Below are 19,103 nucleotides of genomic sequence, written 5' to 3'. Positions count from 1 at the left end.
CATAGGGGAGAATCTTAATGATACCAGATTTGGCCATATATACCAAAAGCACAAGCAACAAAAGAAAAAATAAACTGGACTTCATCAAAATTAAAAAACGTTTGTGCATCTAAGGACACACAGAATGGAATATATGTGTAAAACATATCTGATATGGATTAATATGTAGAATATACAGGTAACTTTTACTACTCATCAACAACAAAAAACAACCCAATTCAAAAATGGGCATAGTACATGAATAGACATTATTCTAGTGAAGACAGGTAAATGGACAATAAGAATATGAAAAGATGCTCAACAACATTAGCCATTAGTAGAGGGTAGAGTAAATCAAAACTAAAAGCTACTACTTTATACCTATTAGGATGGCTATTATTCCAAAAGCCAGAAACAAGAAGTTTATTTGACAAGTATGTCAAGCAATTAGAAATGCTGTGCATAGTATGGGAATCTAAATGTCCAGTTGCTATAGAAAATAGTATGCTGATTCCTCAAAAAGTTAAACAGAATTATCATATGATCCTGAAATTCCACTGCTAGGTATTTACCTGGAAAAATTGAAAGCAGGGACTCAAACATACTTGTACATCAATATTCACTATACCATTATTCACAATAGACAAAAGGTGAAAATAATCCAAATGCCCATCAACATAACAAGGGATAAACAAACTATGGTATATACATACAATGGAATCTGACAATATACAGCCATAAGAAGGAACGGCATTCTGATATATATTACAACGTGGATGAATCTTAAAAACATTATACTAAGTTAAATAAGCCAGATGCAAAAGAACAATTATATGATTCCACTTTGTAGGAGATACCTAAAAGGGGCATATCCATGGAGAGAAAAGAAGAGAGGTTACCAGAGATTGTGGGAAGAGGGAAATGGGAAACATTATTTCATGGGTATAGAGTTCCTGATAAAGTTCTGGGAATGGATCGTGGTGATGGTTGCACAACCATGTGAATACACCTAATGCTGCTAAAATGTACACTTAAAATTGTCACAATAGTAAATTTTATGTTATGTATATTTTACCATAAAAAATTGGAACCAGATAGTACTATAATTCAATGAAGGATTGAGTGAGGAGAAATAGAGGCTTTACACAATAAGAGACTTTCTGACACTGAAGAAATGTATTTAAAACTATCCTTAAAACTTAAATATTTAAGTTCAGTCATGCACAATTATAAATTTAATACTGCATTAACTAAAAAATGTATTTAAAATATTACCTACTTTTTTATTTCAATACTCATTTTTATCTATAAAAACTAATTTCAATTGATCAAAGTCTGTACCAACAAATAAGAACAATATTTATACCACTTCTTTACAATGAACCTAGGTACTCACACAACCTAAACACATGTTGGCACCCAATAAAACTAATATTTTTAGAAGGGAAAATACAAGTCATATATATTTACTAACCTGCTATTTTGCCTAAAAAGATAGTCAAACACCATAAAAAGTCCTTTGAGCATTATTTGAGTTGATGCACTAATAATCGGTACTACTCTTGCCTCCTCTTTACCATGAATTGGTAAGACTTTTTCTTCTTTTTGAAGGACAGCAGAAAAATGTCCCTATAAAAAATTACCATTATTAAGTACATTGCAGGAAATGGGAAGAGGAAAACAAACTTCTGAAAACCATAAAACTCAAATGAAGTATACATTGAAATTTTAGGCAAACATGCAAAACAGTATGTTTTAAGTTCCCACGTATTCCCTCAATTGGCACTCTATACAAAAGTACCTCTTTAAGTCTCTATACCACCAAACATACATTTTACTTGTACATTCTCATCAATATAGTTATATCATAACTTTTTATTAAGTCATATTTATTTTTAACAAAATTGTGATTATATATATTATGGCTAACCCATAATTATATGTGCTTTCTTATATAACATTTACTTTTAACTTACTTTTTTTAAGTGTTTATGCTTAAATCAACCTTTTTAATAAATTATCACTTGTTAAAAATAATAGATAGATAAATAGATTGCCATCTATTCCCAAATTCTCTTCAAAGTCAAAGACACTTTAACAGTAAGTAATACATTTAGGAGCTTCATTACTTCTTTAGGCAATCAGTATATTATTTAGTGCCCTTCAAAAGTAATGAACTAGGCATGCCTGGCTGGCTCACTTAGTTTATCATGCAACTTTTGATCTCAAGGTTGTGAGTTTGAGTCCTATGCTGAGCATAGAATTTACTTTTAAAAACATAAAAACAGGGGTGCCTGGGTGGCTCAGTGGGTTAAGCCGCAGCCTTCGGCTCGGGTCATGATCTCAGGGTCCTGGGATCGAGCCCCGCATCGGACTCTCTGCTCAGCAGGGAGCCTGCTTCCTCCTCTCTCTCTCTGCCTGCCTCTCTGCCTGCTTGTGATCTCTCTCTGTCGAATAAATAAATAAAATCTTTTTAAAAAATAAATAAATAAATAAAAACATAAAAACAAATCAAACACAGAAAAAAAAAAACAGTAAAAAAGGACTAAATAAAAATGTATCAAATAGTTTCTTCAAGAAGAGCTTAAAAGATTTGATATACATGTAAATGCCTGAATTACCTCCAGGTAGTAAACCAATGATGAGAATAATATGACTACATGACAAGAAAAAATTTTTAAATGACTCAAGGAAACAATACATGCTACATACAAAATGTATACTAACTGGCTCATTTGTTTTCATGTGGCTCTTAAGCTTTAATGTTCTGAAGTCAGATAGCAGTGACTGTTGCATAGTTTTGTGACTAAAAACTACTGAATTATCTATTTTAAAGGGTATATTTTATGGCATGTGAATTATATTTCAATCAAACTGTAAAAAAATTAAAATAAGGAATTTTAAAACAATACAGTAGGGGCATCTGGGTGGCTCAGTGGGTTAAGCTTCTGCCTTTGGCTCAGGTCATGCTCTCGGGGTCCTGGGATTGAGTCCTGCATCGGGCTCTCTGCTCAGCAGGGAGCCTGCTTCCCCTCCTCTCTCTGCCTGTCTCCCTGCCTACTTGTGATCTCTCTCTCAAATGAATATATAATCTTAAAAAAAATACAGTAGATATATTACTAAATGATGTAACGCTAATAACCTAGTCTCTTTTAAAAAGCAATAAGACCAGGATGCCTGTTTCATTGCTTGTGATAAACAATGCACTGGAAGTTTAAGCCAACAAAGAAATAAATAGAATGTGATGGAGTTGGGAAGAAAGAAAATAATCATTACTTATAGACAGTATCATTACATAGAAGATTTAAGAATCCATAGACAAATCTGAAAGATAGTTGAGTGAAGTGGTTGGCTGCAATATAAATAAATAAATATCCACAACCATTTTTATACAGCAATAATTAGAAAATTCAGTTTTTTAATACATCATTTGAAAAAGAAAAGAAACTTTAATATAGTTAGGAATAAACCTATCCAAAACACCTAAGACTTTTAAAAATGAAATAACAAAATTTTACTGAGATACAGGACATAATAAATGAAGAACTTTATACATCATGTTTGTGAATGGGAAAACTCTTGTACTATAAATAAATAATTCTTTCTAAATTCAGTGAAATTCTAACCAAAATTCCAATAGAAATTTTCATGGAAATTTGCAAGTTAATTCTAAAATTTATTTATCCCAAAGGAAAAGAACAAAGTGAGGAGATACTACCAGATATCAACGTTTTTTTTTTAAAGATTTTATTTACTTATTTGTCAGAGAGAGAGAGAGAACAAGAGAGTGAACACAGCAGGGAGAACAGCAGGCAGAGGCAGAAGCTTAGCAGGGAGCCTGATTCAGTACTTGACCCAAGGACTCTGGGATCATGACCCAAACCGAAGGCAGATGTCCAACCAACTGAGTCACCCGGGCATCCCGATACCAACATTTTTCTAATGCCAGAGTAATTAACAAATATGAGTTTAGATCATAGAACAAAGTCCAGAAATACAAATAAATGAAAATCAGATATGTAGCAGAAGTGTCACTACAAATCAGAAAGAAATGGATGAACTATTTAGTAAATGAGGCTGAGAAAATTATCCATATGGAAATAAAATGGCTTTTCAATTCACAATATAAACAAAAAGGAATCCTTCATTGATTATATTAAGAAAAAATAATGCTTTAAGAAAATGTAGCACATGATAAGAAAAGACTGCTTAAACTAAATTCAAATATAATTCATAAAAGAAAAAATACTGATATTACATGCACTAAAATAAAAACAACTTTTAGAAAAATACTCCATAAATAAAGAAAACACAGACACAAGAATATACATGCAATAAGCAACAAAGAATTAGTATTTACAATATATAAAGGAAACAGCGACATATAAAAAGATATAAAAGATATAACTTCGGGGCACTTGGGTGGTCTGCCTCTGCCTACTTGTAATCTCTATCTGTTAAATAAATAAATAAAGTCTTTTAAAAAAAAAGATATATTTTCAAGGATGTTTATAACAAAATTTTTTCTTATTCTGGGAAAGCTGGTAACAACTTACATTTCAAATGCCAGATTAATCAAGTAATTTAGAATATATGCACTCACGAAGTGCCTGGGTGGCTTAATTGGTTAAGTGACTACCTTCAGCTCAGGCCCTGGGATCAAGTTGGGCTCCCTGCTCAGCCGGGGAGCCTGCTTCTCCCTCTATCCCCTGCTCTGTCTCTCTCTCAAATAAATAAATAAGATCTTAAGGGCGCCTGGGTGGCTCAGTGCTTTGAGCCGCTGCCTTCAGCTCAGGTCATGATCTCAGGGTCCTGGGATCGAGTCCCACATCGGGCTCTCTGCTCAGCAGGGAGCCTGCTTCCCTCCTCTCCCTCTGCCTGAGTCTCTGCTTATTTGTGATCTCTGTCAAATAAATAAATAAAATCTTTAAAAAAAAATAAGATCTTAAAAAAAAAAATATGTACACTCACAAAAATCCTATACTCCAATTAAAAATCACGTGAAAGGGGCACCTGGGTGACTCAGTCGTTTAAGCCTCCAACTCTTGGTTTTGGCTCAGGTGGGGATCTCAGGGCTGTGAGATGGCAGTCGCTCAGTGCAGAATCTGCTTAAGATTCTTTCTCCCTCTGCTTTCCCCCCACCTACCCCCAGCCCCCATTCTAATAATTTTTTCATTTCTAATAAATATTAAAAAAAAATAAAAATCATGTGAAAGATCTCTGTTAAAACAGTACTCATAAGGGCACCTGGGTAACTTAGTCAAAAATTCCACTCTTGATTTCAGCTTGGGTCATGATCTCAGGGCCCTGAGATCAAGCTCCCGAGAGGCTCCATGATCAGTGGGGAGTCAGCTTGAAATTCTCTCCCTCTCCCTCTGCCCCTCCTTACAATTCACACATGTGCTTTCTCTTTGAAATAAATAAACCTTAAAAAAAAAAAAAAAACAGTACTCATAATATACCATTAAATGAAAAAAGTCTACAAAGAAATAAGCATCATAGAAATCAATTTGTGTCAGGTAAATATATGCATAAAATAAGACAGCTGGATATAAATCCAAACGTTACTAATGATCATCCTTAAGTTTATGAGTTTTCTTTCCTTCGCGCCTTTTGTATTTTCCAAGTTTTTTCCTTTGATGTGTATTTATTTGTACATTTTAATTAAATTATTATATATATATATATATATAGCACTAGTCTTAAGTATACAGCTCACTAAACACACACACACACACACCCATGTAACTAACACTCACTCAGGACACAAAACATTCCTTGAATCCTAGATGGTTCCCTTTTGCCCTTTCTCAACCCAAACTGTCCCTTACCCCTGCACAGTAGTAATCAGTGTTTTGACTTCTACTAGTAATTATGTTTGTCTCTAATTAAATTTCAGAAAAATGAAATCATACCATTTATATTCTTCTGTGTCTGGTTTCTTTTACTCAACATTATATCTGTAAGACTCATTTATATGAATGGTGGTTCATTTTTTACATTGCTGTCTAGTATTCCACAATGTGAACACCTCGTAATTTATCCATTTTACTAATGATATGAACATTTAAAATGCAAAGGTTATGCAAAAAATCATGGAAAGATGTCATAATATGGACAATACTTATAATACCACATTGCATTTTAAAAATGTAGGGCAAAAATTCTAAATATAATCTGATTAAAATACATTTTCAATACTCATATGCCCAAAATGATCATGGCAGCCACAGTTCCTACCTGTTTTGGTTCAAAAACCTCTTTAAGTCCAGATGAGAAAAATTACAAAACTGATAAAAGAAATCAAAGATCCAAAACAAATAGAAAGATACTCTCTGTTCATAGATAGGAAGACTCAATATTGTTCAGTTGTTAGTTCTTCCTAGTTTGATCTATAGATTTAATGCAATCTCAATCAAAATTCCAGAAAGTTACTTTGTGGATATTGACAAACTGAATCTAAAGTTTATTTGGAAAGAAATAAATCAGCATAACACAATACTAAAGAAAGGCAGAGAACTGATACTACCCAACTTCAAGACTAACTATAAATCCATAGTAATCAAGATAGTGTGGTATTAGTAAAGGAACAGACAAATCAAACAATGAAAAAGAATAAAGAGTTTAAAAATGGACCCACAAGAGTACAGTCAACTGGTCTTTAACAAAGAAGCAAAGACAATCCAATGGAGAATGATGATCTTTTCAACAAATGCTGATAGAATAATTGGACATCTACATGCAAAGAAATCAATCTAGATACAGACCTTCTATCCTTCACAAAAATTAACTAAAAACGAATCACAGACCTAAATGTAAAATGAGAGCTCTAAAACCTTTAGAAGAAAATCTGAATGACTTCAGGTTTGGTGGTGAGTTTTTTTTTTTTTTTTTTTTTAAAGATTTTATTTTTTTCTTTAGAGAAAGAGAGAGCGAGTGAGCACAGGCAGGCAGAATGGCAGGCAGAGGCAGAGGGAGAAGCAGGCTCCCTGCCGAGTAAGGAGGCTGATATGGGACTAAGTCCCAGGACACTGGGATCATAACCTGAGGGGAAGGCAGTCACTTAACCAACTGAGCCACCCAGGCGTCCCTGATGGTGATTTTTTAGACACATCTAAAGCATGATCCATCTAAGAAAAAATTGGTAAGCTGAAATTTATTAAGACGAAAAACTTATGTTCCATAAAAGACACTGTTAACAGAATGAAAAGACAAACCACAGACTGGAAGAATATATCTGCAAACATGTATCTGATGAAGGACTTGTATACCAAATATACACAAAACAGTTAAAACTCAACAACAGGAAGATAAAGAACCCAAATGAAAACTAGGCAAAAAATTTGAAGAGGCATCTCACCAAACAGATGTATAGATGGCAAAAGAGCAAGTGAAAAACATGTTCTATATTAAATGTCAGTAGGGAATTGTAAATGAAAAAATGTAAGATGCTACCACACATCTATTAGAATGGCTGGTATTCAAAACCCAGACAATTCCAAATATTGGCAAGGATGTATTAAAAAAAGGAACCCTCGGGGAACCTGGGTGGCTCAGTGGGTTAAAGCCTCTGCCTTTGGCTCAAGTCATGATCTCAGGGTCCTGGGATCGAGCCCCGCATTGGGCTCTCTGCTCAGCAGTGAGCCTGCTTCCCCCTCTCTCTCTGCCTGACTCTCTGCCTACTTGTGATCTCTATCTGATAAATAAATAAAATCTTTAAAATTAATCAGATCTATCTGACAAATAAAAAAAAAAAAAATAGAATTGGATAGAAAACTTCCAAACTCATTTTATGAGGCTAGCATTACCTTGAACCCAAAACCAAAGACCCGAACAGAAAGGAGAATTACAGACCAATATTCCTGATGAACATGGATGCCAAATGTTCACCAACATACTAGCTAATAGGTCCAACAGCACATTAAAAGGATTATTAGGGAGGAGTCAAGATGGTGGAGGAGCAGCAGACTGAGATAACATCAGGTAGCAGTTCAGCTAGATAATTATCAAACCATTCTGAACACCTACAAATCCAACACGAGATCAAAGAGAAGAGCAGCAATTCTAGAAACAGAAAATCAGCCACTTTTTGAAAGGTAGGAAGTGCAAAGAAGTGAATCCAAAGTAATAGGAAGATAGACCGCAAGGGGAGGAGCTCGCTCCTGGCAAGCAGTGGAGCAACAAAGCACAAAATCCAAACTTTTAAAGTCTGCTCCACTGAGGGACATTGCTCCAGTGGCTAAGCAGGAGTGAAGCCCTTGCGGGTACAGTGTGGTCTCAGGTCCTGCGGGGTCACAGAAGGATCGGGGGTGTCAGAGTGTAGCAGAGCTCACAGGTATTAGAGCAGGAAAGCCGGCTACAGAGACGGAAGCGAGGAATGAGATCTCAGCTCTGGGTTACCTTAAACTGTAAACTGTGGCACAGTCAGACCACTGCTCTTTGAGCAGAGACCCCACAAGTAGCAGATCTGGGGAGACCCCTGGAAGAGCAGAGCAAGAGGAATCTGCTGGGTTTGGAGACTCCAAATGGGGCTGTGTGTCAGAGGCAGAAATGCTTGGTCACAGGCCGTGTGAGCTCGGAGCGTGGCCAGAAACCAGGAAGACAGGAGTGATTGAGCGCTTTTCTTGGAGGGCGCACTGAGGAGTGGGGCCCTGAGCTCTCCGCTCCTCCAGGTGGAGATTGGGAGGCCACCAATTTCATTCCTATCCTCCAGAGCTCTACGGAAAGCAATCAGGGAACAATAGCTCCTGAGAGTGAACCAGAGCAGATTACTTAGCCTGGCCCCTGGCAAGGGTGGCGTAATTTCTTCTTGGGCAAACACACTTGAGAATCACTACAACAGGCCCCTACCCGAGAAGATCAGCAAGAACATCCAGCCAAGACCAAGCTCAGTGATCAAGAAGAACAGCGGAATTCTAGAGGAGGGGAAAGCAAAGCATGGAATGCATGGCTTTCTCCCCATGATTGATTAGTCTTGCAAAGTTAATTAAATTTTAAAGTTTTATTTCTTATTCTAATTTTTTTCCTCTTTCATCTTTTAACTTTTTAAAACTAGTTTATCTTAACGAAACCTTTCTAAAAAAAACTTTTTAAAAAATGCTCAATAGGTGGGGTGCCTGGGTGACTCAGTGGGTTAAAGCCTCTGCCTTCGACTTGGGTTGTGGGCGCAGGGTCCTGGGATCGAGCCTGCGTCAGGCTCTCTGCTCCACAGGGAGCCTACTTCCTCCCCACTCTCTCTCTGCCTGCCTCTCTGCCTGCTTGTGATTTCTCTCTGTCAAATAGATAAAATCTTTAAAAAAAAAAAAAAAAAAAAAAAGCTCAATATGTGTTTTTCAACATCTTTTTTTTTTTAATTTTATTTATTTACTTGACAGACAGAGATCACAAGTAGGCAGAGATGTAAGCAGAGAGAGAGAAAGGGGGAAGCAGACTACCTGCTGATCAGAGAGCCAGATGCGAGACTTGATCCCAAGACCCTGGAATCATGACCTGAGCTGAAGGCAGAGGCTTAAACCACTGAGCCACCCAGGTGCCCCTAAAAAAAACTTTTAAAATCTTCATTGTTATAGTCATGTTTTATCCTTTGTTGTATCTAACTTTATTTTTTGTATACATATAGGGGTTTTTTGGGATACAACTTTTTCTTTTTCTTTTCTTTTTTTTAAAGATTTTTATTTATTTATCTGACAGAGAGAGAACACAAGTAGGCAGAGAGGCAGGCAGAGAGAGAGAGGAGGAAGCAGGCTCCCTGCTGAGCAGAGAGCCCGATGCGGGACTCGATCCCAGGACCCTGAGATCATGACCTGAGCCGAAGGCAGCGGCGTAACCCACTGAGCCACCCAGGCGCCCGCGATACAACTTTTTCTAATAGATCAAAATATACCCTAAATCTAGCACAGGGCTTTGTTCTAGTCTCCTGCCTAAGCAAATTCTCCCCATGTTCTTTTTCTTTCTTTTCCCAACTAACTTATCTTATCAACTCCTTTTTTTAGAATTTTTTAAATTTTCATCTTTATAGTCATATTCCCTCCCTTCATCGTGTTTATCCTTATTTTTGTTTGTGTATGTGTGTGTGTGTGTGTGTGTGTATATATATATATATATATTTTTTTTTTTTTTCTTTAAATTTGTAGTAGGTAGATTCTTCTGAGACCAAAATACACCCAAAATCAAATGGATGGCTCTATTCTAGTCCCTAGTCTATATTTTTTTGTTTATTTTTTTTTTTAACTTCTTTTAAACCCTTTGCTTCTCTCCCTGATTTGGGGTCTCTTCTGATTTGATTAGCATATTTTCTGGGGTCTTTGGCACCCTTTTAGTATTTTATTTTCTCGTTCATATATTCTTATCTGAATAAAATGACAAGGCGGATAAACTCACCACAAAGAAAAAAACAAGAGGCAGTACCTAATCAGTATAGACTAGGGACCTAATCAATATGGACGTTGGTAATATGTTGGTAATATGTCATATCAAAAGAGTTCAGGGGTGCCTGGGTGGCTCAGTGGGTTAAAGCCTCTGCCTTCTGCTCAGGTCATGATCCCAGGGTGCTGGGATCGAGTCCCACATCGGGCTCTCTGCTTTCTCCCCCCTCTCTCTCTCTGCCTACCTCTCTGCCTACTTGTGATTTCTCTCTCTCTGTCAAAAAATTAAAATGTAAAAAAAAAAAAAAAAAAGAGTTCAGAATGATGATTCTCAGGGTGCTAGCTGGGCTCGAAAAAGGCATGGAAGATACTAGAGAAACCCTGTCTGGAGAAATAAAAGCCCTTTCTGGAGAAATAAAAGAACTAGTATCTAACCAAGCTGAAATAAAAAAAAGCTATTAATGAGGTGCAATAAAAAATGGAGGCTCTTACTGCTAGGATAAATGAGGCAGAAGAGAGAATTAGTGATATAGAATATCAAATGATGAAGAATAAAGAAGTTGAGCAAAAGAGAGACAAAAAACTACTGGACCACAAGGGGAGAATTCAAGAGATAAGTGATACTATAAGATGAAACAATATTAGAGTAATTGGGATTCCAGAAGAAGATAAAGAGAGAGGGGGCAGAAGGTATATTGGAGCAAATTATTGTAGAGAATTTCCCTAATGTGGCAAAGGGAACAAGCATCAAAATCCAGGAGGTGCAGAGAGTCCCCCTCAAAATCAATAAAAATAGGCCCACATCCCATCATCTTATAGTAAAACTTACAAGTCTTAGCGACAAAGAGAAAATCCTTAAAGCAGCCCAGGACAAGAAGTCTGTAATATACAATGGTAAAAATGTTAGATTGGCAGCAGACTTATCCACTGAGACCTGGCAGGCCAGAAAGAACTGGCATGATATATTCAAAGCATTAAATGAAAAAAACATGCAGCAAAGAATACTATATCCAGCTAGGCTATCATTGAAAATGGAAGGAGATATAAAAAGTTTCCAGGCCAAATAAAAACTAAAAGAATTTGCGAACACCAAACCAGCCCTACAGGAAATATTGAAAAGGGTCCTCTAAGCAAAGAGAGAGCCTAAAAGCAGTAAACCAGAAAGGAACAGAGACAACATACAGTAACAGTCACCTTACAGGCAATACAATGGCAATAAATTCATATCTCAATAGTTACCCTGAATGTAAATGAGTTAAATGCCCTAATCAAAAGACATAGGGTATCAGAATGGATAAAAAACCAAAGCCCTTCAATATGCTGTCTACAAGAAACTCATGTTAGACCCGAAGACAGACCAGATTTAAAGTGAGGGGTGGAAAACAATTTACCATGCTAATGGACATCAAAAAAAAGCTGGGGTGGCAATCCTTACATCAGATAAATTAGATTATAATCCAAAGACTGTAATAAGAGATGAGGAAGGGTACTATATCATACTCAAAGGGTCTGTCCAACAAGAAGACCTAACAATTTTAATTATCTATGTCCCTAACATGGGAGCAGCCAACTACATAAACCAATTAATAACAAAAATCAAAGAAACACATCGACAAGAATACAATAGTAGGGGACTTTAACACTCCCCTCACTGAAATGGACAGTTCGTCCAGGCAAAAATCAACAAGAAAATAAAGGCCTTAAGTAACACACTGGACAAGATGGACATCACAGATATATTCAGAACATTTCATCCCAAAGCAACAGAATACACATTCTTCTCTAGTGCACATAAAACATTCTCCAAAGTAGATCACATCCTGGGTCACAAATCAGGTCTCAACTGGTACCAAAAGATTGGGATCATTCCCTGCATATATTCAGACCACAATGTTCTGAAGCTAGGACTCAATCACAAGAGAAAAGTTGGAAAGAACACAAATACATGGAGGCTAGAGAGTATCCTACTAAAGAATGAATGGGTCGACCAGAAAATTAAAGAAGAATTGAAAAAATGCATGGAAACAAATGAAAATGAAAACACAACTGTTCAAAATCTGTGGGACACAGCAAAGGCAGTTCTGAGAGAAAATATACAGCAATACAAACCTTTCTCAAGAAACAAGAAAGGTAGGGGTGCCTGGGTGGCTCAGTGGGTTAAGGCCTCTGCCTTCGGCTCAGGTCATGATCCCAGGGTCCTGGGATCGAGCCCAGCATCAGGCTCTCTGCTCAGCCAGGAGCCTGCTTCCTCCTCTCTCTGCCTGCCTCTCTGCTTACTTGTGATCTCTCTCTGTCAAATAAATAAAATAAAATAAAATAAAATAAACAAGAAAGGTCTCAAGTACAAAACCAAACCAAACATCTACAGGAGCTGGAGAAAGAACAGCAAAGGAAGCCTAAACCCAGCAGGAGAAGAGAAATAATAAAGATCAGAGTGAAATCAATGAAATAGAAACCAAAAAGACAGTAGAACAAATCAACATAACTAGGAGCTAGTTCTTTGAAAGAATTAAGATGGATAAACCCCTGGTTAGACTTATCAAACAGAAAAGAGAAATGATCCAAATAAATAAAATAATGAATGAAAGAGGAGCGATCACAATCAACACCAAAGATATACAAACAATTAAAAGAACATATTATGATCAACTATACACCAGCAAATTTGACAATCTGGAAGAAATGGATGCATTCCTAGAGATCTATAACTACCAAAATTGAACTAGGAAGAAATAGAAAACCTGAACAGATCCATAACCAGTAAGGAGATTGAAGCAGTCATCAAAAATCTCCCAAGAAACAAGAGCCCAGGGCCAGACGGTTTCCTAGAGAATTTTATCAAGCATTTAAAGAAGAATTAATTCCTATTCTCCTGAAACTTCCAAAAAATAGAAATAGAAGAAAAACTTCCAAACTCACTTTATTAGACCAGCATTCCCTTGATCCCAAAACCAGTCAAAGGCCCATTCAAAAAAGAGAATTACAGACCAATATCCTTGATGAACACAGATGCAAAAATTCTCACCAAAACACTAGCCAATAGGATCCAACAGTACATTAAGAGGATTATTCACCACGACGAAGTGGGATTTGTTCCAGGGCTGCAAGGTTGGTTCAACATCCGCAAATCAATCAATGTGATACAATGCATTAATAAAAGAAAGAACAAGAACCATATGATACTCTCAAAAGATGCTGAAAAAGCATTTGACCAAGTACAGCACCCTTTCTTGTCAAAACTCTTCAAAGTGTAGGGATAGAGGGTACCTACCTCAATATCATCAACATCATCTATGAATAACCCACAACGAGTATCATTCTCAATGGAGAAGAACTAAGAGCTTCTCCTCTAAGGTCAGGAACACGGCAGTGATGTCCATTATCACCACTGCTATTCAACATAGTACTAGAAGTCCCAGCCTCAGCAATCAGACAACAAAAAGAAATTAAAGGCATCCAAATTGGCAAAGAAGTCAAACTATCACTCTTTGCAGATGATAGGATACTTTATGTGGAAAACCCAAAAGGCTCCACTCCAAATCTGCTAGAACTTGTACAGGAATTCAGTAAAGTGTCAGGATATAAAATCAATGCACAGAAATCAGTTGCATTTCTCTACACCAACAGCAAGACAGAAGAAAGAGAAATTAAGGAGTCAATCCCATTTACAATTGCACTCCATACCATAAGATACCTAGGAATAAACCTAACCAAAGAGGCAAAGAATCTGTACTCTGAAAGCTATAAAGTGCTCATGAAAGAAACTGACAAAGACACAAAGAAATGGAAAAATGTTCCATGCTCATGGATTGGAAGAACAAATATTGTGAAAATGTCTATGCTGTCTAAAGCAATCTACACGTTTAATGCAATCCCTATCAAAATACCATCCATTTTTTTCAAAGAAATGGAACAAATAATCCTAAAATTTATATGGAACCAGAAAAGACCCCGAATATCCAGAGGAATGTTGAAAAAGAAAGCCAAAGGTGGTGGCATCACAATTTCAGACTTCAAGCTCTATTACAAAGCTGTCATCATCAAGACAGTGTGGTACTGGTACAAAAACTGACACCTAGATAACTGGAACAGAATAGAGAGCCCAGAAATACACCCTGAACTCTGTGGTCAACTCATCTTTGACAAAGCAGGAAAGAATGTCCAATGGAGAAAAGACAGTCTCTTCAAAAAATGGTGTTGGGGGGGCGCCTGGGTGGCTCAGTGGGTTAAAGCCTCTGCCTTCTGCTCAGGTCATGATTCCAGGGTCCTGGGATCAAGCCCCACATCTGGCTCTCTGCTTAGCGGGGAGCCTGTTTCCCTTCCTCTCTCTCTGCCTGCCTCTCTGCCTACTTGTGATCTCTCTCTGTCCAATAAATAAATAAAATCTTTAAAAAAAAAAAAAAAAGAGAAATCCAGTTGAGAGGTGACTGGTTTCTTTAAAAAAAAAAATGGTGTTGGGAAAATTGGACAGCCACATGCAGAAAAATGAAACTGGACCATTTCCTTACACCACACACAAAAATAGATTCAAAATGGATGAAAGACCTCAATGTGAGAAAGGAATCCATCAAGATCCTTGAGGATAACATAGGCAGCAACTTCTTCGACCTCAGCCACAGCAACTTCTTCCTAGAAACATCACCAAAGGCTAGGGAAGTAAGGGCAAAAATGAACTATTGGGACTTCATCAAGATCAAAAGCTTTTGCACAGCAAAGGAAACAGTCAACAAAACTAAAGACAACTGACAGAGTGGGAGAAGATATTTGCAAACGACATATCAAATAAAGGGCTAGTATCCAAAATCTATAACTTATCAAACTCCACACCCAAACAAGTAATCCAATCAAGAAATGGGCAGAGGACATGAACGGAAATTTCTGCAGAGAAGACATCCAAATGGCCAAAAGACACATGAAAAAGTGTTCCACATCACTCGCATCAGGGAAATACAAATCAAAACCACAATGAGATACCACCTCACGCCAGTCAAAATGGCTAAATTAACTAGTCAGGAAACAACAGATGCTGGTGAGGATGCGGGGAAAGGGGAACCCTCCTACACTGTTGGTGGGAGTGCAAGCTGGTGCAGCCACTCTGGAAAACAGCGTGGAGGTTCCTCAAAAAGTTGAACATAGTTACCCTACAACCCAGCAATTGCTCTACTGGGTATATATCCTAAAGATACAAATGTAGTGACCCAAAGGGGCATGTGCACCCGAACGTTTATAGCAGCAATGTCCACAATAGCCAAACTATGGAAAGAACCTAGATGTCCACCAACAGATGAGTAGATAAAGAAGATGTAGTATATATATACAATGGAACACTATGCCACCATCAAAAGTAATGAAATCTTGACATTTGCAATGACATGGATGGAACTAGAGGGTATTATGCTGAGTGAAATAAGTCGATCGGAAAAGACAATTATCATATGATCTCCCTGATACAAGAAAGTTGCCAGGCAAAGTGGGGGTTTCGGGGGGTAGGGAAGGAAAAAAATGAAACAAGGTGGGATGGGGAGGGAGACAAACCATAAGAGACTCTTGATCTCCCAATACAAACTCAGGGTTGCCAGAGGGAGCGGGAGAGGGAGAGGGTGGTTGGGTTATGGACATTGGGGAAGGTATGTGTTATGGTGAGTGCTGTGAAGTGTGTAAAACTGGTGATTCACAGACCTGTACCCCTGGGGCTAATAATACATTATATGTTAATTAAAAAAAAAAAAAACACCTGACAAAATAATTTTAGAACTTAAAAATATTGACTTCTTTGGATTTGAACAAAGCAATTCATTCTTTTAAGTCTTATTTCTTTCAAACTAAGTAATGCTATTTTTTAATCCAAAATTTACACTGTTAAAGATTAACAAACATAATAAAATATAATTTCAAAATAGTTAAATTACAGTTTTTTAAGTCTAGATTAACTTATTCACTGTTAAACCATCTCTAATGCACTAAATAAAGGTCACAGGTAGAAAAAAAATCTTACCTGCAATATTGGAAAAGTAGCAGTGGTAATGCCCATTTTGTGTAAATTTAAGAGCATTTCACTTCCACTCCATATTTTACATGATGATTCATAATCCCTTTCCACAAGATGTTCAGTGTTTGCTTCTAACCAACTGAAATAAAATAATTCCCAAATTAATTAAGTAAAATAAAACAATTCCACCAACTAATATCATCCTTACATGCACTATTTCAACAAAACAAAGAACTGTGATACATTGATCATATTCCTTGAAACTCTTGGGATACAAATGTGAATTAAGACATCTTTTAAAATGCATGCATATTTCATATTGCATAATAAACACGTGCACAGTTAAAATGTTTTATTCAGAAAAGAGAAACATGCATGTGATTTCCCAGCTGTGTTTTTTTAGATTCACACCTCTTTACTTTATCTCTTCAACTGAAAACCAGGTATAGAAGCTGATCCCAAATGTGCATAAAGGAAATATAAAACAATCTAATAAAAAAATTAAGCTGTTACATATATTTTTTTAAGATTTTATTTATTATTTGACAGACAGAGATCACAAGTAGGCAGAGAGGCAGGCGGGGGGTTGGGGGAGGGGGTGTGAAGCAGATTCCCTTGCTGAGCAGAGAGCCCCATGCATTCTTTCAGAATTCTGGTTAAGAGATGATTCTAGGATAATAACTATGAGATTGAAGGATTTGGGATATATTGTTCAGGTGGCATTTATTAAATTTAATGATGAGTTGGATGAGGTGAGGGTAACATTTTTTAGGTGAGGGTAATTAAGGGTAACATTTTTTATTTGAGGAACTGGCTGGTACTGTTTGCTTAGATAAGAAGACTGGGCATTTGGGGGGAATAGGTAAGGGAAGGGAAGGAGTTTGTTTTGTAAAGTTGAAATTAAAATCCAAACAGATTATAAAGTACAGTTGGATATATGAAAATAGCATTCCAGAGACAGACTAGAATCTAGATTTATTACTGATTGGGTGAGGCACAGATTGAGGCCTTACTAGTACTACTATGGTACTCAGTTATATAATTAAGGCAAAGTACAGAGATAGAGAAGAAATGAGATCTCAGGACCAAGTCCTGAGGCACTTCAACATTTAGACATCAAACAGAATAAGAACTATCAAAAGAAATTGAGAAAAAATGAACTGTGAGGAAGAGTAAAACCAGAAGGTCTCATAGCGGCTGTCTAGGAAAAAGTACTCCTCTATGTCTCCTCTTGTCTCACTACTTCACTTCTGACATATTTGGTCACTAAATTTAAGTGGGTTTTTTTTTTTTTTCTTACACTAAGCAATTCTCCAAAACACTAGCTGGGTGTCCTAGGATTCAATTCAATGCTGACACTTACTGGAGTTAGCACAGACTCTACAGGCAAAGCATTCAGTATCAAAAGACTGCCCTCCCCGCCTCTTCACCTCTGATGTCAGCGTTCAAGTCCCAGTTGTCCTCTGTGCTTCTGACCAAGCAATTATAAATCAGAGGTTCCCAGGACACCTCCTCAGATTTGATCATTTACTAGAACAATCCTCAGAACTCCAGGAAATACCTGTTTACCAGTTTTTAATATAATAAAGGATACAGATAAAGAGCCAGATGAAGAGATAAATGGAGAAAGGTCTGGAAGGGTCTGAGCACAGAAGCTTCTATACCTCGAAAGGTAGGATGCTCCAAGAACATAAATGTGTTCACCAATCTGGAAGCTCTCTGAAACCTGGCTTTATCACATAGGCATGATCTATTATCAACTCAATCTGCACCCCCTCTCCCCTTTCCAGAGGGAAATGGGGCTGAAAGTTCTAAGCTACTAATCATGGTTTAGTGTTTCTAGTGAACACCCCCCACCCAGAAGCCCACCAAACACCACCTCATTAGAAAAAAAGACAGTCCTAGCACCCAGGAAATCCCAAAGGATTTAGGAGTTCTGTCAGGAACTGGAGTCAAACATGCTCTTAGTACTCGTATCACTTAGGAAATTACAAAGGTTTTAGAACTTCTGTATCAGAAAGTGGGGACAGAGAGCAATGTGCATATATTTTCCATTGTTTCACAGAAGTTAAGCCAAAACCACTATTCATGGAGATGAATACCCAAATGACACTGCTGAAAGGCTGAGTAAGATAACAGAAAATTAACCTTTGGATTGGAACATAGGGATAACTGGTGACCTTGATAAGAACAGTTTTAGTAGAATTCTGCAGACAACCCAACTGAGGAAAGATTAGGAAGTGAGAAAATAGAATTAACAACTATAGGCAACTCTTTCCACAAATTCTACTGTGAAATAAAAATGACAAACTGCTACATGACAAAAATACCACAAGGAAAGATGTATCCCATGGCAAAATAAGGGGAATGTATTTGCAACTTCTATAATAGATAGGCAAAGGGTTAATATGCAAAGAGCTTCTACAAATCAATACGAACCATAACAAAACCAAAAAAGGACAGAGATGTCAACAATCGACAGAAAAGGAAATATAAATGGCCTTTAAAAATACTTAATATTGGGGTGCTTGGGTGGCCCAGTAGGTCAAGTGTCCTTCTCTTGGTTTTGGCTCAGGTAGTGATCTCAGGGTTGTGAGATTGACCCCTACGATTGGCTCTATGCTCAGTGCTGAATCTGCCTGGGACCTGTCTCCCTTTCTTTCTGCCTCTCCTTACCCTCCAACCTGGTCTCTCTCTCTCCAAAACAAATAAATCATTTTTTAAAAAATGCTTAATACCAATCATATTAAGAGAAATATAAGTAAAAACTA

General features: G+C 37.1%; 1 protein-coding gene across 1 annotated transcript in view; it reads right to left on the bottom strand.

The window, feature by feature from the left end:
* The window catches only part of BRIP1 (BRCA1 interacting helicase 1), a 182,789-nt gene that overhangs the window by 99,389 nt on the left and 64,297 nt on the right, over positions 1–19,103 (bottom strand). The window contains exons 10-11 of the mRNA XM_059149018.1: positions 16,339–16,471; positions 1,454–1,608 (exon numbers count right to left, since the gene is read on the bottom strand). Of these exons, the coding sequence (XP_059005001.1) occupies positions 1,454–1,608; positions 16,339–16,471 (288 nt within the window). The remainder of the gene's footprint in view (positions 1–1,453; positions 1,609–16,338; positions 16,472–19,103) is intronic.

Source organism: Mustela lutreola, chromosome 15 (assembly GCF_030435805.1).
Source record: "Mustela lutreola isolate mMusLut2 chromosome 15, mMusLut2.pri, whole genome shotgun sequence".
NCBI classification, from domain to species: domain Eukaryota; kingdom Metazoa; phylum Chordata; class Mammalia; order Carnivora; family Mustelidae; genus Mustela; species Mustela lutreola.
The sequence above is the reverse complement of the archived record's forward strand: the minus strand, read 5'-3'. Positions and strand labels throughout refer to the sequence as shown.